General features: G+C 43.5%; 1 protein-coding gene and 1 long non-coding RNA gene across 2 annotated transcripts in view; one reads left to right on the forward strand and one right to left on the reverse strand.

Moving 5' to 3' along the window:
• Nucleotides 1-23,821, reverse strand: part of LOC309524425 — a 275,240-nt gene that overhangs the window by 163,708 nt on the left and 87,711 nt on the right. The gene's annotated exons all lie outside the window — the stretch shown is intronic.
• The window catches only part of LOC309524371 (uncharacterized protein), a 28,574-nt gene that overhangs the window by 516 nt on the left and 4,237 nt on the right, over nt 1-23,821 (forward strand). The window contains exons 2-7 of the mRNA XM_082208995.1: nt 1,802-1,893; nt 4,037-4,220; nt 17,917-18,060; nt 19,080-19,213; nt 21,076-21,284; nt 22,673-22,779. Coding sequence (XP_082065121.1) covers nt 1,802-1,893; nt 4,037-4,220; nt 17,917-18,060; nt 19,080-19,213; nt 21,076-21,284; nt 22,673-22,779 — 870 coding nt within the window. The remainder of the gene's footprint in view (nt 1-1,801; nt 1,894-4,036; nt 4,221-17,916; nt 18,061-19,079; nt 19,214-21,075; nt 21,285-22,672; nt 22,780-23,821) is intronic.

Genomic DNA, 23,821 nt, shown 5'->3' on the forward strand with positions numbered 1-23,821 from the left:
AATGTGTGTTAAAAGTTCAAAGAACTGGATATGTGATTCCCTCAGAGCTGTGGGCCATTTTTATTCTTTATTACCGCGTATACCCCACTTTTCTTCAAAGGAGCTCAAGATGGTGTACACAGTTCTTCACCTCCTTATTTTATCCTCACAACAACCCTGTGACCTTTAGACTGAGAGGTGGTGACTTGGCCAAAGGTCACCTGGTGGGTGGGGATTTGAACCCTGGTCTCCCAGGTCTTAGACCAGCTCTCTAACTGCTACATTGCACTGCCTCTTCTAGTGGAGATGGAAGTAGCATGATGATCATAGTGTATAGGGACTGAGGGAAGAAGCTGAGACAGATGTGTGCAACAACTGGAGGCTGTTGGATCTGAAAGATGAGTGGGGGAGCAGCATTGTGGGAGTCTGAGCTGGACATGGATACCTAGTGAAATTGGGCCTGGATCTGGACTCAAGATATGTCAATATATTTTGTGTGAGGATTCAAGTGCATACCAGGAAATTGAGGTTTGCACAACTGAAGTGCATTAAAGCACTTTGTAACCATAGCACAACAAATCCACTTAAAAGACGACAATGGACTTTTTGTGCATCAAAAAGGGCAGAATGAATGTGTGACTAATGGGAAGATACATAAACAACATAGAAGCAAATCAGAATGAATGCTCATCAACCTATGACCTCCTCACAAACAATTCAGAACAAATGCTCAATAAAGCCCAGATGCAATCTAACCTTTGCTTTTTTTAATTTGTGCATGCAAATCATGGTGAATGTTCAATAAATATGCCATCTGGAGGAGTCCTTACTTTTTAATAGTTCATTCGTTAAATTTGTATCCTGCCTCCCTAAACCTGTGAGGGGTAAGCTGAGAGAGCGATGCACAAGGCAGGTGTGGCAAATCTTTGGCTCTCTTGATATTGCCACACTACAACTCCCATTAGCCCTAGCAATCATGGCCAATGGGCAGGGATTGTGGGAATTGCCATTCAGTAACATCTGGAAGGTCCAGGTTCTCCACACCTGCTCTCAACTTTATGGCCACTGCTCTGCACGCTGAATAAAAAAGGTAGAAGTGCATTAGTGTGCCCATGCTCTCATCTCTGCAACATAAGTAAGGTCAAGCTATATGTCAATCTCCCCAGTAATTGTCTCCTCTGATTGGCAGTAGCACTTGGGGAGTGCAGGACACCTTTTTCAAGCCTGAGGGCCCAATTTCCTTGTGGACAACCTTCCTAGAGCCTTAAACTGATGGTGTGCAGGGCCAGATGCAGAAGTGGCCCTGCCTAATCCCCCACAACCTAATCCCCCTCTGCAAAACCAGTCAGGATGGATGCTCCACAGGAGTGCCAACTTGAACGAAATATTGGGGGGAAGGCAGGTAAGCCCCACCTTGCAAAATGATCACAAGATGTGGTACACACACCATTTGAATGTCCATTATTTTTGGTGGTGGGATGGCCACCTGAAATGACCATGGTCCCTAGGAGTTGGCTCCTATGATGCTCAGTAAGCATATTGTCCAGATGTGCCCTGAATCAAGGACATGGTCTAGCTAGATGCTTCTAAAATACCCCTGCTTCCTATTTGGAGTCAGGATAGATCAAGCCATTAACTTTTTTTAAAGCCTTCTCGGAATGACTCAAGCTCTCACGCGGCATTCCCTTTGCGAGGGCTGTTGCTCTCAAAGTCAACATCTCAAAACTTCTCTGGGATAGAATGGCAGCTTGCATGTTTGCTTTTGGAAGCTGAGATGTTCCTGAGGGTAGAATAATAACAGGGAGATCTTGGTTTGTTCCAGGGAACGGGTTGAACCGAAGAGGAAGCCCTTTAGCTGGACAACCAAATGTGCAGTGTCCAACCGAGGACGTCCCTTGGAACTTGTTTATGCTAGTAAGTATAACACGGCGTCCTTTCTAGCATCCCATTGAAAACATCCATCACTTTCTCTCTGGCATTGGATCCAGTGGGGGCAGGGGCAGAAATGAAACTCAGGTAAGTCATCTGGCTCCTTTCAGGCACTGAGGCAGAACACTAATATCATTCCCAAGCCTGGCAGCTAGCAGCTGACTTATGCAGTTGCCAGACCATTGGTCCATCTAGGTCAATGTGCCAACACTGGTATCAGCTGTCCAGGATTTCAGACAGCATTGTTCTCTCAGCCCTGGAGATGCTGAGGATTGACCCTGGAGCCTTCTGCATGCAAACAAATGTTCTGCCGCTGAGCTCTGGCCCTTCTGTGTTCCATGCTCTTTAGTAGAGGAAAGGAATGTCTATTTTGGGGAGCAAATCCTGTTCACTCTCTGCCACATTCCTTCCCACCTCCTTCTCTCCCCCCCTATCTGCCTGCCACCCTCTTCCCTTCCATTACTTATTCATCGTTAGTGTCATCAAGTTGGAATGAAGAAGACCAATCTCACCCATCTGGTGCCAGATGCTGACCACTCCTACTTTTTATATTTTATTAAGAAATTTATGTGAGGCAGGGGTGGGGCATGTTGTTTTGTAAGGAGAACAGTTCTTGTCTTACAGAAGATATATGTAGCTTTATAAAAATAGTATAGTAGACAGACAGCAAGCTTTAAAACCCACTTGTAAATTGCCTATACTCGTACTTACTGGAAGAGATGTTTTCATCACACTGAAGTTTTCTTAAGATCTTGTGACCCATGCCTGCTAACTCTGTAAAGTGAAGAAGAGGTTGTGTTCCTCTGGAAACAGGTGGCGATGGGTGGAAAATAACAGAGAAGGCCTGACTCATCCATGCCCATCTGCAGATGCCAGTTAAAAGTCAGAGTTTGCAGTTGCGAAATGCCAGGATCTGGTCCTGCCTTAAATCCATGTATTGGACTCGAATGGAGGAACCTTCATTATATTTATTTATTTTGTTTCATTTATTTGTTTATTGCATTTATATCCCACCTCTCCCACACAAGGAGCTGAAGGTGGCAAACATGGTTCTTTCCCTCTTCATTTAATCCCCACAACTTCCTCCTGGTGGATTCACCTTTAATTGTGAACTGAAACAGATTTCTCTCCCACCCCTAGTGAGGACCCTGCTCTGGGAGCTGTTGGTGAAGGGTGGGTAATAAACTTAATAATAATAATAATGATAATAAATATAAAATATAAAAGCAATACTTATAGCCTTCTGGGCCTGTTATACATAACACCACTCCCTTTGTAGCTGATAAGATTCACATAATGGGCATTTTGTCAGAAAGTCTATTTAGGGGAGCTCTCAAAGGATTGTTTTTAACGCTGATTCCTTTCCTGTCAATAAAGCTCTAGAGTGACCCACAATTTTGTGTATAGGGTGGTAGAGGATCATGACCCTCCTCATTAAAATTGTGAAGAGCTGATTAATGGATCCCTCCCCAACTCAGTTAAAAATCCACCCCCAACATCAGCTCTGTTAATGACTTCAGCATAGAGACCCCTTGGTTACCAGGGAAGATTATGCTTTGCAAGCTGACAGGCTGTCAGTCAACAAGGGAGAAAAGTTCACACCGGTCTCTGGAAATAGAGTCATTTAATGAGGAAATCTATTGCTGCTTTACAGTTGGCAGAATGCTTTCAGGCATGCATCTGTTTCCTCCAAAAGCTCTTTAGCGGTGGGAAGGCAAAAGTTTTTAAATAATTGCTTGACAGAAATAGGAGGGGGAATAAACCAAGCACAAATGTATATCTAGTTCTGGAGTTAGGCTTCCAGCATACCTGAAAGACCATCTCACCTACACAGAACTGTAACATCATTTATATCTTCGGGGGAAATTCCCCTCCTGACATCACACCTTACAGAATGGCTTCAAAAGTACAAATTCATGGGGGGGGGGTAAGCCTATTGATTGCTGGTTCCCCAGAAGAGGCAACTGGACACAACCCAGCTTTGCTCCTCATCACCTCTGCTTTAGGCTGATGGAAATGGCACTGATGAGACAGATGCCATCACTTCCTTCTGACCTTTGACTATCCACACTTAAGATTTCAGTTCTTTGATCTAATCTCCTTCCACCCTTCTTCTCTCATCTTATAGTTGGGGGTTTGAGCCCCAAGGGCAACGTCAGTGGTGTGGAGTGTTACAACCCCCTGGAACATGAGTGGAAGGTTCTGGGCTCCGTCTCAAGGCATAGGACTGGAGTTGGAGTGGCTCCCCTCAATGGCTCCATCTACGCAGTGGGAGGCCATGATGGCATGGTGTGCCTCAGCAGTGTTGAGAGGTAATTCTGCCGTGTGACTGGGTTGTTTTAGACTTTTGTGGGGCTGGTGATGGTGGGGCAAACCGGAAATGCGATGGGAAGGAGCTAACTAAAGAGGAAACTTCCGTTGACCAGGATTTGCAGTTTCTGTGGTGGCTCTGCATGTGGTTACCCCTTCCATTTGTGTAGCAGTAAGAAGTTTGAAAGCACGTCAAAGTGCAAGTAGATAAATACCTTCCAGCGGGAAGGTAAACGGCATTTCTGTGTGCTGTTCTGCTTTGCCAGAAGCAGCTTAGTCATGCTGGCCACATGACCCGGAAGCTGTATGCCGGATCCTTCGGCCAATAAAGCAAGGATGAGCGCCACAACTCCAGAGTTGGTCACGACTGGACCTAATGGTCAGGGGTCCTTTACCCTTACCTAAGAATGGCAAGGTGGCTTTGCGGCCTGCTTGGCATTTTTCTTTTATGTCCATTCCCCCCAAACCACTATATTGTCCTAGGCAGCATAGAGCCCTGCTGGATCAGGTCAAAGCCTGACGCAGTTCATCATGCTGTTCTCACAGTGACTGACCACTAGATGCATGAATTAGGGAGCAGGGACATCTTGCTGCCTGGGGCAAAACAGAAAACGCCCCCACCTTCTCCTCTTTTGCAGTCCCCTACCACCTTTCCCACAGTACTCCCTCACCTCCTCCTCGGCAACAGCCCCCCTCCCCTTTCCCCTGACATTCTGAACGTGGTGATGATGGTATAAAGGGCCAGAGAGAAGCTGGTGATGAATAGAAGTGGGCGACCACACAGGTGGCAGTCATGGGAAGCGGTATGCTTCTCAGAGGCCAGATCTGCCACCTGAGGTGATTGCCTTGCCTTGCCTGATGGAAAGTCTGCAAAGTAGGATCTGAGGGGAATAGCACTTTCCTTCCTTGTGATTTCTGGCAACTAGAGTTCAGGAACATGCTGCTTCCAATAGATGAGGAAGAGCATAGCTCTCAGGGTTAGTTAGTGGCTATTGATTTCATTATCCTCCATTAATTTATCTAATCCTGTTTTAAAACCTAACCAGGTAAGTGGCCACCACAGCCTCTCGTTGGAGTGAATTCTACCCTCCATGTAGGCAAGAAAGAAGCATCATTTGAGTTCAAGGACACATTCCAGCCAGGCAAAACCACTTAAGAGGGTACAAGGCAAGGCTGTTGATGGCTGTAGCCTGGGGAGGAGCCAGAGGGCCAGACAGAGAGAGGCCTGGAGGGTCACAATTGGGCCTCCAGCCTCTGGACCTCCATCCTTTAAGGCTCCCTTCAAGTCCATGATGGTTTAACAATAATCTGAAAGTGGTCAATGGATACACCAATCACATCCTTAGTGCAAGTGCTGAGTTCTCAGAATTTGGCAGATCTGAACCATCCAGCCCGGGCTACTCAATCAGAAACATGAGAAGAGACTAAAGTAGTCGTTGAAGGACTGTAAAATAGCTATGATCCTAAGCAGGAGGAACAAATAGCACTGACTTTCCAGAAAGGAGGGTGGCTTGGCCATAAATAACTACCTTCACGAAGGGTCCAGATGGTTGCACCATTAGCAATGCAGCAACTTTGGTGTAATCTTTTTCTTATTAAAAAAAAACAACACAAAAAACTGAACAGAGTGTTGAATTTTGACCAGAGTTCATAATCCCTGTCTGTTGAGAAAGAAACTTTCTGGGTAATCCTAGGCCAACGTGGCTTAATTTTCAGCTTATTGTGAGGATAAACTGGGGGAAATTGCTGTACCAACCTGAAGACCTTAGGGAAAGTGTAATTCAATTTATTTTTTTATTTAATTATGTCTTATTTAATTTGCATTCCACCCCCCCCCCCAAGGAACTCAAGAAGGCATGCATGGTCCCCTTTCCTCTCTATTTTGTCCTCACAACAATCCTCTGAAGTAGGTTGTAGGGAGAGAGTTCTACTGCCCCAAGGTCACTTGGTGAGCTTCCTAGGCTGAAAGATTCTATGACATTCGCATATTGTTTTGCAAATTAGGGATTGGTCAATACTAGTCCTAATCAGAGTGCACCCTCTGAAAATGATGGAAACAATAAACTTAGATCCTTTACTTTCAGTGGTTCAACTCCCGAGTAGGACTGAATGGGATACAGCCTTTAAATGCAAACTGAATTTAATTCATCCCGCATCCCAAATCATGTCTTTAAATCCCCACAGTATAGCTGGAAATACTCTGGGGGAGGGTAAAGTGACCTGCCATGGTTCTAATGACAAGTGTCTCAGGTGTCTGCAGGGGCAAATGAGTATTTTGGTATTTTGATTTTCACTGCTGCATCTCATGAGTTCAGCCCTTTTCTCCCCATCTCTTCAATTTCCTCCTTAGTCACTTCTGTTTTCTGTTCCTTTTGGCTACCCTTGGGGACTCGCTCACTTTCAGCCTCACTTGAATGCCCCCCCCCACAACGATGTCAAAAGGAGGGGCCAAGTGAGAACTTCTTCACCTGCCTTTCTTCATCAAAAAGCAGTTTATTGCTTGCTTAGAACATAGGATGGGTAGCTGAGTAGTGCCCCCCAGGGTGGAAAAGCTGAGCTTCTGTGGCTGGGTGCTTAAGAACAAAAATATCTGTTTAATGAACCCTGTTAGACTCCAACCTCTCATTTATAGAAATGAGGCCAAGCTGAGAATCCTTCTCTGCTGACATCTTTCTCCCCTCTCCAGCTGATTCAGAATGAGCCCATCACTTTCCTCTTGCTCCCAAGCTATTTCTCACCTGATTTCATGCACCATGACTGACCTTATTTCCTAGGACCTGCCCCTCATAAACCACTGCCATTATATTTTCTGTCTTTGGGGAGGCCTGTTTAACAAAGAAATGTGTTTTTTTTTTAAAAAAAATTCCAGTTACAGGCGCTTCAGGTTACATACGCTTCAGGTTACGGACTCCGCTAACCCAGAAATAGTGCTTCAAGTTAAGAACTTTGCTTCAGGATGAGAACAGAAACCGTGCAGCGGCGGCAGCAGGAGGCCCCATTAGCTAAAGTGGTGCTTCAGGTTAAGAACAGTTTTAGGTTAAGAATGGACCTCCAGAACGAATTCAGTTCTTAACCCAAGGTACCACTGTAGAATGAATTGTTAGTTTCATACCACAGGGTACACCTTCCTGTCCTGGAGCAGAAAGCTGTTGATGGCTGCTTTTTTTTAAAAAAAAAGATATTTATTAAAGTTTTTTAGAATATAACAATGAAAAAATAAAATAAAAAGAAACAAAATACAAAATACAACATAAAAACAGTTAAAAAACAAATAATTTTCCATAATATATCTTCCTTACGCTTATTTCCCCAGACCTCCTCATACCTCCCTTCTTTGTATTCCACTTCAATTTGTTAGTTCAGCAAATCCTTACCATTAAGCTTTTACCCATTTATAAACCTTTTCTTTTCGTATCTCCTAAAGCATTACAGCTGGAAACCCCTTAGTTTCTATCCAACATCCTTCTAACATTCAGCATCCTTCTAACATTCAACTGTTGATGGCTGCTAGCCATGATGGCTCTACTCTGTCTCTGTGGTCAGAGGCAACAGTGCCTCTGAATACCAGTTGCTGGAAATCACAGAAGCAGAAAGTGTGTTGTGCTTAGGTTCTGTTCGCAGGTTTCCCACAAGCACCTTGTTGGCCAATGTGAGGCAAGGATGCTGGACTAGATGGGCCAGTGGCCTGATTCAGCAAGCCCTTCTAGTGTTATGTCTTTCATTATTTAATCCAGACTAAACAGTCCTAAAGGGACTGGTGCTGTAGTCTAAAAAACAGAGTTTAGGACTTGCCGATCAGAAGGTCGGCAGTTCGAATCCCTGTGATGGGGTGGGCTCCCATTTCTCGGTCCCAGCTCCTGCCAACCTAGCAGTTCGAAAGCACGTCAAAGTGCAAGTAGATAAATAGGTACCACTCCGGCGGGAAGGTAAACGGCGTTTCTGTGCGCTGCTCTGGTTCTCCAGAAGTGGCTTAGTCATGCTGGCCACATGAGCTGTACGCCGGCTCCCTCGGCCAATAAAGCGAGATGAGCGCCGCAGCCCCAGAGTCGTCCATGACTGGACCTAATGGTCAGGGGTCCCTTTACCTTTAAACGGTCCTAAACGTGTGCACCTTTTGTTGTTGTTGCATGTTTTAAATTGCTTTTGCTGTTTTTATTTTCAATCAGCTTGAGACGATGCCGTAATGGAAATTAATAAATTGATTGTGGTGGTGATGAAAATGTTGTGTAAAAAAATGAAAATATCTTTACCTGGATCCAAAAGGACTAGCAGCAATTCTCAGCCTGTGGGTCCTCAGATGTTGTTGGACTTCAACTCCCATCATACCTGAGCTCTGGCCTTGCTAGCTAGGAGTGATGGGAGTTGTAGTTCAGCAACATCTGGGGACCCACAGGTTGAGAGAGGCTGGACTACAGGGTCATGAAAGGAAGTCTCTGTAGGGAGAGCATTCCATAACTGAAATGCCAACACCTAAAAGAACCCCCCTCTGGAAACCACTAGCCATACCTCCCTTGGCTGGGGGCACCTGGAAAAGGGCCACCAAAGAGGATCACAAGGTCTGGGTAGGGACGTGGGAAGAGGGGAACTTTCAAGGGCTTGGAAGACCCAAAGGGCCTTTAAAAAGGCCAAGCCAGTCAGCCTCAAAGCCAGTCAGCCTCAAGGATGGACTGGAAGGAACTGCATATGATGACACCCTGGCGTAAATATGTCCTAGCAAACAACCTCATAGCCCTATTTTGGAGAGTGGTGGGTGGCTCCCCTTGGGACTAGTAGGGCTGAAGGCAGAGAGCCCAATCGCAGGTGGTGCTAGAACCAATGAGAGGTGAAGCCAACTCCATCTAATTTTGTCCTCTTTCCTGCTGAGCTCTGCAAGGGGCAACACTAAGACAAAGGAGCTGACAGCAAGTTGCCACCCCTTGGACCAGTTGTAAGGAAGGAAGCAGGCAGGGAGCTGAGGGCAGACTCAGGCTGGTGGGGCAGTTCCCCATTTGTTCCTCATCTGGGCCTAATGGCCCAAGCCTCCACTGCTGCTCCCCCCTCAAACTACTTCACTTCCTTAAAGGTAAAAGGACCCCTGACCATTAGGTCCAGTCGCAGATGACTCTGGGGTTGCGGCACTCATCTCGCTTTATTGGTTGAGGGAACCGGTGTACAGCTTCCGGGTCATGTGGCCAGCATGCCTAAGTTGCTTCTGGTGAACCAGAGCAGTGCATGGAAATGCCGTTTACCTTCCCGCCAGAGAGGTACCTATTTATCTACTTGCACTTTGACGTGCTTTCGAACTGCTAGATTGTCAGGAGCTGGGACTGAGCAATGGGAGCTCACCCCATCTCAGGGATTCAAACTGCCAACCTTCTGATCGGCAAGTCCTAGGCTCTGTGGTTTAACCCACAGCGCCACCCGCATCACCTCACTTCCTTAGAAACATGGCAAATCAGTCCTGCTGCTTTTGGAGGCCCTCCTACTCCTGAGCTGGGTCCTAGATTTCTGCCCCCAAATCCTGCCCCAATGGTGCCAGATCTTCTCAAGTGGCTTTAAAATGGAAAATCTCAAGAGAAGGGAGCAGATGTCCAGCACACATGCATGCAAACATATGCATAGAGATGTCAAGGCACCAGGCAACAGGTGAGAAATAATATATGGACCCTTTCCCTTTCCCTTGTTGCAACAGAGTTTTGCCAGCAGCATCCATCTCATCAGTGGAATGAATGTTTTTTCAAAACAGGCCGTCCTTGGCCTCCCCTGCGCTCTTTAGCCACCCACGTGATTACTGCTTCCTCTGATTGATAGCTTTGACAACCTATTTACTATGTGATATTTCTCGCTAAAGGCAAACTCAGTGCCTCTGGCTCATTTTGCAAGTGTTGCCAGGAAGGGAGGGCTGGAATCCCACAGCTAAATATATGCTTAATTGAGTGGGCAGCGGGGTGCCAGTAATGCGTCATGCTGTATTTGCAGCCTGCGGTTGGCTTCGGGAGGCTGCCTGTCTCCCAAAAGAGATTGCTTTACTGCAAGGGTAGCTCAGGGTCCAGTGATGTAAGACAGAAGGATAGCTGGGTTAAAAAAAAATGTTGCTATCTCTGGTTGCTAAGTCAGGTTCTTGGCTATATGGAGGCGCTTGCTTAGCCTTAGCATTGCATTGGAACGTCCTTACATGGCATGGGTGAGTGGTCTTCATTTGAGAGAGACCCAGCCCCACCAAGCACACTTTGCCCATAGCCAGCCCACCTCCTTACTTATAGCTAGTTCAGTGGGCTACAGTGATACCTTGGGTTAAGTACTTAATTCGTTCCGGAGGTCCATTCTTAACCTGAAGCACCACTTTAGCTAATGGGGCCTCCCGCTGCCGCCGCCACCGCACGATTTCTGTTCTCATCCTGAAGCAAAGTTCTTAACCCGAGGTAATATTTCTGGGTTAGCGGAGTTTGTAACCTGAAGCGTATGTAACCCAAGGTACAACTGTATTGCCCTTATTCCTCTTTTAGCTTCAGTGTTTCTTGTGTAGAACTCCTATGGAAACTGTTATGTACGGTGGAACCTCCACTCACATATGAAATCCATTCCGAAGGTCCGTTTGTGAGTCGATCTGGGTCGTTGGTCTGGCGCGTGTGCATTTGGCAGCAGTGCTATTCTGCTCATGTGCCGATGGCAGAAGCTGCTTCTGCACATTCGTGAATCGCGGCAAACCCAGTATTTACTTCCAGCTTTGTCACAGTCGCGAGTCGAATTGTTCATGAGTAGGGGCGGTGGTAAGTCGAGGTTCTACTGTACTAAGCTTGGATTCTAGAACAATAGGCAGGTAGGATTCTGGGAGGCAGCAACCTGATTGGTCTGCAGGAACAGCCCAATCAGGCTCCAAGAGGAAGTGAATCAGCAACTGGATTGGCCTGCAGAAGCAGTCCAATCAGGCTCCAGGACAGAAGTTGAATCAGCCAATCACATGGGACCCATTGTGTACATAATGTATATATAGCCAGAGGTTTTAGGGAAAAGCACTCACTGTTTACCATGAGCCGAAATAAAGGGCATGAAATCAACACTCAACTCTGGGCTGACTTCCGGTTCGGCGCCAGCGCTAATGGCTGCTCCCTCTCCGAGCTCCGGAGAGAGGACGGCTCTGCGAGTTCGGGTCTGACCCGCTACGGCAAGCGGGGGACCCCTAAAATCACAGGAACGGAGCCTGTGAACAAGGAGATTCGGTGGGCACCTGAAGCGCCCCCCTTTACCGCAGAAAGAGCCTTTTTAAAGGCTCCGGAACGACAACGGGGAGCGCGGTGCTGAGAATCGCTACCCAGCCCGCAAGGTGAAGCCGCGTCGCCATTAGTGGAGAGCGCCGATTCCCTTCCTGAATAATCTGGACAAAAAAGACCCGTGAGTAAGATTGAACCTTTATTCGTGTCAAAACTACTTGAAATTAGGCTGAAAACGGGAAAGGCGAAAATTAAGGAAGTCTGCCTTCCCCCGACTGCATGACAATTAAAGCAACGAAAGTTACTGAGCTGCATCCATATGGGATATTGTCTTTAACTGCTTGAATCCGACATTTGGACTTTGACTATCCCCTCTAGCTTGCAGGGCAGAGGGGAGGAATAAGTGATTTTATAAGCTGCATGACCAACTTAAAGGAAAGGGAATTCTCTGCAGCCTTCAACCTGGCACAAACTGCTATTAAAACAAAGGAACACTGAACTGACTTGACTCCTGTGAAAGTAACAAAGTGGAAGTCTCATTGCTTATTTGTTACAAAGTTTTGGGACTCTGTGGACACAATATATCAGGGAAGGCTGGGACTCTATCTATTGGGAAAGTGTTGCAATATACATATAGAAGCCTCCCGATAAATTTGCTTTTTAAATACTCTTTGCCTTTGTTTGCGGACATTTTGATTTGCTCCCTCTAGAGGGTAAATTAAAAGTTGCTACGCTTTGGGACAGTGGAATTTTCCTTTAGGAGAAAGCTCTCGTGGGAAACGACCTTGGGATATGAGTGGCCCAGCAGACGAGATAAGCACGAGAGCCAAGACAAGGCAATATCAACAACAGCTGCAGCAACACAAGAAAAGAGGCTCGATCTCAGGCATAACCCCTACAGTGACAACAGGACAAGAAAAAGGTACAGCAGTCTCCATGGATGCAGTGTCGCAAGCCCTTCTTAAGATAAACCAGTCTCTGGAGAATCTAACAAAGCAGACGGCTGAAAATACCAAGAAATTGACAGAGAATTCACAGAAATTGACAGATTTAACAACAAGACTTGACCTGAATACAGAATCGATAAACAGGCTTACGCAAGAAAATTCTGCCACACGTCAAATTGCGGAGGAAGCCAGAACTATTGCTGGAGAGACCCAGGAAAAATTAGAACCGATTGCCAGGAAGGTCTATGACCACGACGCAACTCTGGCATTGTGGGAACTACAAAGAAAAGAAAGGAATTTGAAACTACGATCAATTCCAGAGGACGAAGGAGACAACCTTACGGACTTTTTAACGAAAGAGTTTGCTGATTCCTGGGAAGATCTAGAGGAAGACGAATTTAAAATTACAACAGCATTTAGACTGGGCAGAAGACAGAACAGAAAGGCGCCGAGAGACTGTCTGATTACCTTGAGATCGAAGGAGGAAAGAGATAAAATTCTAAGACTGCACTTTGAAAAGGCCTTACAAATTGGGAACTCACCGATACAGATCTTTAAAGACATTCCTAAACATATTTTGGACTTGAGAGCTTCTTATAAGGATTTGGTTTACCTGTTGAAGAAGAACACCATTCTCTTCAGGTGGGAATTTCCACAGGGACTGTCTTTTGACTATAGGGGGAAGAAGGTGAAAATAAAGACGATACAGGATAAAGACAGGTTCCTGCAAAGAAATCAAGAAGATTTACAGAAAGGAACTGTAGACCCAATTGCTGAGCAAAAGAGTGTAATAGACATCTTGAACCTTTCGTTTGGACAGAATCTTCCACCACCAACAGAGGAGGAACAACAATTGGGAGCCGTTGGAGGAATACCAGAAAAATAACAAGATGGCCCTGCAATTCCTTAGCTGGAATTGTAATGGGATGAACAGTCCTTTGAAGAGACGACAAGTATTCCATATTTTGTACAGAGAACAACTGGACTTGATTTGCTTACAGGAAACCCATATAACTAGAGCACACAGGAGACTGCTTATGAATAAAAAATTGGGACAAGAATTTATTTCGTCGGACAAAGTGAAAAAAAGAGGAGTTGTGATTTATGTAAAAGAGAAGTGGGCTCCAAAAATGATGTTCAAAGATGAACAAGGAAGATATTTAGCGGTGGAAATTCAGGTACAAGGAGAAAAATTTCTGATAATTGGGATCTATGCACCAAATGAAGGTAAAGCAGAATTCTTCAAAAAACTCCATGAAACTTTGACGGATTATTTGGAATACAATATGATAATCATGGGAGATATGAATGGTGTAGTCTCTACAAACATGGACAAGACACAAAGACTGACACTTACTAAAGAAGGGAGACTCCCGAAGACTTTCTTCGAAATGACTGAAAATATGGACTTAATAGACATTTGGAGAACAAGGAACCCTCTTGAAAGAGAGGGAACCTTTTTCTCCCATGCAAAGATGACCTGGACCAGAATCGACCAAATATGGGTTACTAGTGGAATGGCTCCGAAGATTAAGAAGGTAGAAATCTGCCCAAAAACCTGTTCCGACCATAACGCCGTGAAGATGGAAATGAAATTTACAACAACTGGTCAGTTTAGATGGAGAATGAATGACACCCTATTTCGAGATAGAGAGATCCACATGAAGGCCCAAAAAACTCTAAAGGACTATTTTGAAATCAATCTAAAGGGCGATGTGGAAAAAAGAGTGATCTGGGACGCAAGTAAAGCTGTGATGCGAGGATTTTTGATTCAACAAAATTCAATAAAGAAGAGAAAACAGAATGAGAAAAAGGAAAAATTTTTGGAAAAGATAAAAGAAGGAGAGAAAAAATTAAGATCAAAACCAAAGTCCCAGGAGATTTTGAGGGAGATTAAGTTGTATCAAACACAATATATGGAATTGATGAACCAAGAGATAGAATGGAAAATAAAGCAAATGAAACAAAAGACATTTGAGTCGGCAGATAAATGTGGTAAACTTCTGGCATGGCAACTTAAGAAAAGACAGAAATTAAATACAGTCACAAGTCTAGAAGTGGATGGAAAAAATATATCTAAACCCAACGAGATAAGAAATTGCTTTGTGAGTTATTTTAAAAAACTTTATTCCCAAGGATTACAAAATGAAGAGGACATAGATAAATTCCTTAATAAATATGGATTACAAAAAATCTCTCATCATAGCAAGGTGGATCTAAACCAGAGAATAACAGAACAAGAGATAGAGGGTGCCATTCAGGACATGCAATTGGGCAAATCTCCAGGGCCAGATGGACTGACTTCCAGATATTACAAATCTTTAAAGGAATGGCTGATACAACCGTTAAAGGAAGTTTGTAACGAGATCTTAGAGGGAAAAAAGGCACCCGAATCGTGGAAAGAAGCATATATCTCACTCATACCAAAGACAGAGACTGAAAAGACTCAACTGAAGAACTACCGCCCAATTTCGTTACTGAATGTGGATTACAAAATTTTTGCAGACATTTTAGCAAAAAGATTTAAAAGAGTACTGATGGAGAAGATTCACAGAGACCAAGCAGGCTTTCTCCCAAAAAGACACCTCTCAGACAATGTTAGGAATATAATAGACATTTTGGAAAAGTTAGAGGTGAACATAAATACTAAAGCAGTTTTGATATTTGTGGATGCGGAGAAAGCCTTTGACAATATTTCGTGGAGTTTTATGAAAAAGAATCTTCATGGGATGGGGGTAGGACAAGGATTTGAGAATGGTATGGGTGCAATATATTCCGAACAAAAAGCTAAGTTGATTGTAAATAATGTAATAACTGAGGAACTTAAGATAGAAAAAGGAACACGACAGGGGTGCCCAATTTCCCCATTGCTTTTTATTTCGGTCCTGGAGGTGTTGCTGAACATGATTAGAGACGACCAGCAGGTTAAAGGTGTAAAGGTCGGAACCAAACACTATAAGTTAAGAGCGTTCGCAGATGACCTTGTTTTGACCTTGCAGGAGCCAAACACTAGTACAAAAAGAGTGTTGGAAATAATCCAACAATTTGGACAGGTAGCTGGATTTAAATTGAATAAACAAAAAACTAAAGTCTTAGGGAAAAACCTAACAGATATGGAAAAGAATAAGTTTCAAGAAGAGACAGGTCTGACGGTGGTTAAGAAGGTGAAATATCTAGGGGTTAATTTAACATCTAAAAACTTGAATTTGTATAAGGACAATTATGAAAAATGTTGGTCAGAAATTAAAAAAGATTTAGAAATATGGTCAAATTTGAGATTGTCAATGTTAGGCCGAATTGCAGTGATTAAGATGAATGTATTGCCTAGAATGTTATTTTTATTTCAAACTTTGCAGATTATTGACAAGATGGACTGTTTCAAGAGGTGGCAGAAAGACATTGCGAAATTTGTCTGGCAGGGCAAAAAGCCCAGAATAAAATATAAAATTTTAACAGATGCAAAAGAAAGAGGGGGATTTGCCCTGCCGGACTTAAAATTGTATTATGAAGCAGCAGCATTCTGCTGGCTGAAAGAGTGGATGCTCCTCGAGAATACAGATATCTTGGACTTAGAAGGTTTCAATAATGCATTTGGTTGGCATGCGTATCTATGGTATGACAAAATCAAAGTGCATAGTGCCTTTAAAAATCATATTGTAAGGAAAGCGTTGTTTAATGTTTGGATGAGATATAAAGATCTGTTGGAAAACAAAACCCCCAGATGGTTGTCACCCTTAGAGGCTAAGGCCCACAAGAAAGTTAATATGGAGGTCGGATGGCCAAAGTATTGTGAGATCTTAGAACAGGATGGAGAGAAACTGAAATTAAAGAGCCATGAAAAATTAAAACCCAAAGTACAAGATTGGCTCCACTATTATCAAATAATGGAGGTTTTTAAACAAGACAGGAAAATTGGCTTCCAGGTGGAAAAATCAAAACTTGAGATAGAATTGTTAGAACCCAATACTAAGAATTTGTCAAGAATGTATAACTTGCTGTTGAAATGGAATACACAAGACGAAACAGTTAAATCAGTTATGATTAAGTGGGCACAGGACATTGGTCATAATATTATGTCTGCTGACTGGGAAAGGTTGTGGAACACTGGTATTAAATTTACGGCATGTAGTGCTTTAAAGGAAAATGTGATGAAAATGGTCTATAGGTGGTACATGACTCCAGTTAAGCTAGCAAAAATTTACCATTTGCCTGATAACAAATGTTGGAAATGTAAGGAAACTGAAGGTACTTTTTATCATCTTTGGTGGACATGCCCGAAGATTAAGGTTTTCTGGGAGATGATATATAATGAAATGAAAAAGGTATTTAAATATACCTTTCTTAAGAAACCAGAGGCCTTTCTCTTGGGCATTGTCGGCCAACTGGTGCCAAAAAAGGATAGAACTTTTTTCATGTATGCAACAACAGCAGCAAGAATACTGATCGCAAAGTATTGGAAGACACAAGATTTACCCACCTTGGAAGAATGGCAGATGAAAGTGATTGACTATATGACATTGGCGGAAATGACGAGCAGAATTCGTGACCAGGGAAAGGAGACTGCGGAAGAAGACTGGAAGAAATTTAAGATTTATCTTAAGAACTATTATAAACTTGATGAAGTTTAGAATGTCGAGATTCTACAGAGAGAAAGGGTTGCAGTAATATAAGATTAGATTAAGAAAGGACTATGATGAATTAGGATCGGAAAAAACATTTATAAGTTGCTATAAAATTTGGACATGAGGATGCAGAAAGGGGAGGTATGGGGAAGTCCGAGGAAAGAAGTTTATGAAAAGACATTTTGAAATTATATTTGTTTGTTTGTCTGTTTTTCTTTTATGTTTGTTTGTTATAAAAACTCTTGTAAAACCAATAAAAATTTTATAAAAAAAAAAAAAAGAAATCAACACTCAACTCTGAGTATATTTTAGAAACAAAACCATAGTTGGCTGGCTCTGTCTCTCATTGGCTGTGGTTGTCATTAGCTCCACCTTCTGTGGACATCTCTGTCTTCTGCCCCCCTGCTCCTAGTGGGCCTTTATGGCCTGCCTTAGCAGCTTCTAACTCTGTTCCAGACCATATATTTCTAGCAAATACAAAGAATCAAATCTTTGTTTAGAAAATGTCTTTGAGGGTCTTAAACCCTGGGAATATCCATGCAGAAAATAAAGGAAGGAGGATTTGGGATCCCAGATATAGAACTATATCATCATGCCTATTTACTGTCAAGTACACAGTTCTGGAGATCTGCAACCGATAATAACTGTCCAAATTGGGCATCCTTGGAATACTCTTACGTAGCACCTCTGCAAAGATGGGTAGCACTTGGTTCTAAATACATCAATACTTCAGATGCCGTTGAAAGAATTTCATCAGTTTGAACGATACAGCACCACATATGTCTTCACGGGTACTGTTTCTTGTTTCTTCTTTTTTGTGTGTCTTATCTTATCTCTGTGCACTTGTAATTTTGTACTTTTTATTTTTCAATAAAGAAAGTAAAATAAAGAACAACAATACTGCAACTCTGTTTCATCTTCCTTCTTGTGCTGCTGAAGGTACGATCCTGAAATCAACGAGTGGAGGCGGGATGTGGCGCCGCTTCGTGAACCCAAGCAGGATGCGGCCGTGGCTGAGCTAGGAGGCTACTTGTACTGTGTTGGTGGCTACGATGGGCTCCTATGCGTCAACACCACTGAGAGGTAAGCTGCATCCAATGGATGCCCTTTGGGTGTGAGGATGGCAAGATGATGATTGTTCTTGTACATTTGTTCATTTATTTGGTTTTTGTTAAAAAGATAAACCAGTGTCCACCGTGCCTTTCGAATAGAGATTTTCCGGTGGGACTTATACTGAATCAGTCCTAAAAAGAAACAATTAATTAAATGGAACACTATGAACATTTGATACAAATAATTATTTAATGGTCCCTTTTCTTTATTGATTAATTTCATATAACCAGTTTGGTAATCTATATAGCTGCATGTATGTTTAGTAAGTATGTATTTAACACCATTAAATAAACCCCCAACCATATTATAAAGGAGCTTTAATGCACTAGAAACTTTAAAAAGCTCCTCTGTTGTCTAGAAATGCACCATTATTGTTATTTTGTTATGATGTGGTGGTTGGTAGTTATTTCTTAATTCACCATAAAGCCCCAGATAAGGTTACAACAGTGTAAAAATACAATATTAAAATTAGTTCAAATGTGTAATCAGAAGAATAGGGTGGGTACACACATACACACACACACACAATGTCAAAGAAGGCTTTGTCATCTTCAACATATGACAAAAGCTATACAACGAAGATGCCAGATGCATCTCTGTGTGGAAGGAATCCCACAGATTTGGGGCTGCTACAGGAAGTTTCCAAACTCTCAAATTTTGCTTCTGTGGACCTTTGTTAATACTCAGTAACCTTTGACATACTTTATGCAACTCATATAACTGTGCTTCCCAGTTAACAACATGAATGTTGGACCATCTCCAGTATTTGGCATAACCAAGTCTAGTGGCAACAGTCATCTATAATATTAACTCTCTTAAGTATACAGGTACTTTCTTTGCATAAGTCAATATCAATAAATTATATTCTGTTTGCATCCATCTTATTCTTTCCATTGCATCCTTTGTGCCCTTTGACATTCTCCGTCCAGTGAAGTAAACACTGGTTCAATCGTCTCTAAGCATTCTCACAATTGTAAATTTGTCTCTAGATATGATCCACTACTCAACAGGTGGCGCAAGATGGCACCTATGAATCGTTGCCGGAGGGGCCTAGGCTTGGCAGTACTGGATGGCTACTTGTATGCTGTTGGTGGATCTGATGGATACTCTACATTACATTCAGGTAACAAGAAGCTCTGGTTGTAGACAGGAGTCTGAAGAGGAGATGCACCACCCCCCCCAAAAAAGCACCCTCCAACTGTTAGGAAAGATTGCAGCTTGGATGAATTAGATTGGAACGATCCCTTACAGTTTCTGGAGTTCAAAGGCTTTATTCATGCAGAAAAAGGTTCATCTGGGCAAGAACTATTTACAGGATGAGTAGAGGTTAAAGAGAGAAATAGACATAGACTTGTCTCAACATGTTGGGAGAGAGAAAAAACCAATTGGCTCAGCTTTTGGGGCAGAATTCACTTAGACAGAGACATTGCAACCAAGTGTTGGCTAGACTAATAGACAAACAGTGCCCTCATGTGGTTTAAAGTAATACATGCATTAACATGAAGCTCAGTGAGAAGCAATTGTATTTGTTTTTCTCCAGCATGAATCAGCAAGTGTAAACTGTGGCTGTTGCTACTGGTTGCGTACAAATTGGCAAGTAAGCCAACTTTGGTTTCTCTCAGGTTCTCATTTTTCCAGTCTTAATTCAGTTCCATGCATTTCCATGGGAGTGTGTGATTTTTATTTTTAAAGATGAAAATTCACCAGCATTTCAAGTTTGAGTTTCACCGCATGTACACATTTTGTGTGTGCGATTTTGCCTAATATACACATTCTTGCAAGTGGTTTCTCCAAACACACTTTCTGTATGTTATTGTCATAAAAATATGCACCCTTTTAAAGCACACTTTATACTACCATAAGCATTTTGGTACACCACTGCTTGGCTGGAGCATGGTATTGCAAAATCCAGAGAAATGCAAATTTCAAAGGAGAGCTGTGTTTGCCTAATGTTTCAGAAAGTCTGGATTATATAGGTTTGCCTTCAAATGTAAGCTGAGTCTAATTTCTCTCTCATCCCTAATTGCCCCCCAGTGCTGAAGTCAGTGGCGACATCCAGTCCTGAGAGAGAGCACCACATGCACACCGGAGCAAATGTGAAGCTTTGAATATCTACACCAGAGCTTTCCAAACAGTGTGTCATGACACGTTAGTGTGTCAGCTGTAGTGTGTAGGTGTGCCGTGCAAATGCTCCCTGCTCTCCTCCCGGAAAGGGGTTAGTTTAACCTCCGGTTTGCTAGTAAAAGTGAATTACTGTATTGCAAAATGATGCATGTCTAAACAGTATGTCACCAACATGAAAAAGTTTTGAATGCTCTGATCTAGACTGTGGCTGCATTCACATGGACATTTCCCTAGCTATTAATTTTCACATTTTGGGGGGGGTATAAAAGCCACTTCCAGAAATCTAGTGGAGCCTAGTGGAAGCGCCCTCCCCCTCAATTGCATCTTCCTTAACCTGGAAAATATTTGGGAGTGAAGTGACAAGAATTATTTCCTGTTGTTTTCATGGGGGAACCATGGGAGAACAGAAGCATAAATGTGGAAAGGGAATGGGAGTAGCAATGCTGTCTAGTGATGTTTGTTGTTGTGTCACACCATGCCCAGTGGTGGAACTTCATGTTCTGGCACCGGGGGCAGGGGGTGGAGAGCAGGCGGGGTGGGGTGCACATCCTGTGGGTGGGGCGCATGCGTCCTGGGGGCGTGGTGTCCAGTGCAGGCGGGGGGCAGCTGTGATGGCACCCCACCGGGATCGCGCTGCCAGGGGTGGTGCACTCCCCCCGCATTCCTCTTCCTCTGCCAGTGACCATGCCCACAAGTGTGAATGGTATTTAGTATGGCATGCCGGCACACCAGTCAAAAAGCCACAGTTCCATTACACAAGAGGTACTGGGCTGCCAAAGGAGCATGAGAAAACAGGGAAACTAATGCAATAGTTCCCATTCCTGAATGCATCCTGTGTCCCAATTTTATTGCCTCCTCCAGTGGAGCGCTACAACCCCCTGGAAGACAGATGGACTCCCTGCCCTCCCCTGAAGACCTGTCGAGAGAACCTGGGTTGCGTTACCTTTCAAGGCAATATCTATGTGGTTGGTGGGAGAGATGACCTCACTGAGCTGTGCAGTGTTGAGCGATTTGATCCTCTTGCCAATGAATGGTCTGTTGTCACGCCCATGAAGTCAAGAAGGAGCAAGGTATCAGTGCTGGGGGAACTCATCACAGTAACATCTAAACTTCTTTCAACGCCTTCCGAACTTGTAGGAGAAACTCTCTAGCAGACCATAGTGATCTACTGGGTGCTTAAGGGATGGAGGGATGAGTGTGTTTAGGATAGCGGCCTAAACCCTCAATCTATTTAGGCTGTCATCCCAGTGTTCACCTACCTGTAAGCAAGTCCCACTGAACTCAATAGACATGTATAGGATTTATATTTATATTGTAGATAGGTATAGGATCAGACTGTTGCTTGAAACAATATTTGCATTGCAGCTCTGCTTTATTTATTTATTATCTGGCCTCTTGGTTTCATGACTAGATCAACCCATGACAGAATGTTAGGAAGATGGGAACATTCCTCAGATCCAGACCCTCGGTCCATTTGGCTCAATAATGTCTGCAATGACTGGCAGTGGCCAGAGGATTTCAGACAGGGGTCCTTCTCAGCCCTACATGGAGATGCTGGGGACTTAACCTGGGATCTTCTATTGCTCTACCACTGAGCTATGGCCCTTCCCCTTAAAATGACAGGAATCTGCCTTATACCAAGTGAGGCCACTGGTCCATCTAAATAGGCATTGTCTACCCCAGGGGTTTCATCTGGCGCCTTTGTTATGCACCTTTAGGCACCAGGCAAAAATGTTCTTTTTTAACCAGGCCTTTGGCTGATTGACACCCTTTTAAAATGTGTTGGGGGGGGTTATTGGGTTTTTATTTTCATTACGTGTTTTGTGTTTTTATATTGTGATTTTATCTTGTGAACCACCTGTGGCTATAGGGTGGTATTCACATTTAATAAATAGTAATAGTAATAGTGGGATGCAGGTGGCGCTGTGGATCAGACCACTGAGCCTAGGGCTTGCCAATCAGAAGTGAGCGACGGGGTGAGCTTCTGTTGCTCGGTCCCTTCCCCTGCCAAGCTAGCAGTTCGAAAGCACATCAAAGTGCAAGTAGATAAATACCGTAGGTACCGCTCTGGCGGGAAGGTAAACAGCGTTTCTCTGCGCTGCTCTGGTTCGTCAGAAGTCGGTTAGTCATACTGGCCACATGACCCGGAGGCTGTACGCCGGCTCCCTCGGCCAATAAAACCCAGAGTCGGCCACGACTGGACCTAATGGTCAGGGGTCCCTTTACCTTTAATAGTAATAGTAATAATATCCTGACTATCTACACAACGGCTTACTAGAGTTCTAGACAGGAGTCTTTCTTCCACTCTGTCTGCAGATGCCACATGTTGAACGTGGAACATTTTGCACACATAGCAGTTGTTCCACCACTCAGCTGCAGGCCTTCCACAGCCATTGCATGAAAATTTATGTGTGTGGTGCCAAAACTGAGAATTCTCTATTTACTTTTAACAACGAAGGTGAGCCTGGTTGCTGCCAATGGTTACCTCTTAGCCATCGGGGGTTATGACGGAACTGTCCACGTAACCACTGTGGAAGCGTTTGACGTGGAGCTAAATGGATGGAGGTAAGCTATCATCCCTTTTCTGTGAGGCTGCTCTTATGGGAGTTTCCTGGCCCAGCAACACAACTCTTGAGACCTTGCATGGCGCCACCTTGAGGATGGGGTGGGGAGAGGAGCCCTCCAAGTTCTTAGCCAGGGCGGTCTAACCTCTCAGTCCAAGTGGGCTGCAAGAGTACTTCAACACAGAGCCCGGGGGCCACACACAGAATTACATTTCCATATTGTAAATACGCAGTGTAGTTAATATTATTTAATATACACAAGTAAATGATATTATTTATTATTAAATTAAATAATATTAAATATGCACAATATATTTAACTGAACACACACACACACACACACACACATGTACACACTTAATAGATTTAATATATTTATTTATGCACGAACAGAGGTATGCACTTTCGTTAACAACACAGACATCGAGTCCCTGTCAGGATAAACAGGCACGGTATAGTATTAGTAGTAGTAGTAGTAGCAGTAGTAGTAGTAGTAGTAGTAGTAATAATAATAATAATAATAATAATAATAATAATAATAATAATAATAAATTTTAATAATAAGTTTTATTTATAGCCCGCCCTTCCCGGCCAGAACCAGGGTGGCTAACAACAGTAAAAATACAGTAAAAACATAATAGGGGGGGGGGACAAAACCAATTTAAAATACAGGTTAAAATGCAATTTAAAATGCAGCCTCATCAAAACCATAATTGGAGGGCAACATAAGGGTCAGACTGAGTCCGAACCGAAGGCCAGGTGGAACAGCTCTGTCTTGCAGGCCCTGCAGAAAGATGTCAAGTCCCGCAGTAGTAATTAATTTTATAAGGCTTGTAGTGAAAAGGATTTGAGCCTCTTGTGGAGCCTGTAAATAAATACAGCCCATGAAAAAGGAGGAGGAGGAGGCGTGCAGGGTGGGTGGGGGGCATCCTCCTCACCTCAGAGTGGAAGACTGAATCTGTTCCAGATTCCACAGTCTGGAAGGAGGGGTACCTCTGGCTGCTGCTGGGGGCCTGTTATTTTGACTTTTATGCACAATTTCC

This window comes from Podarcis vaucheri (genome assembly GCF_965113315.1).
Source record: "Podarcis vaucheri genome assembly, chromosome: Z".
NCBI classification, from domain to species: Eukaryota; Metazoa; Chordata; class Lepidosauria; order Squamata; family Lacertidae; genus Podarcis; species Podarcis vaucheri.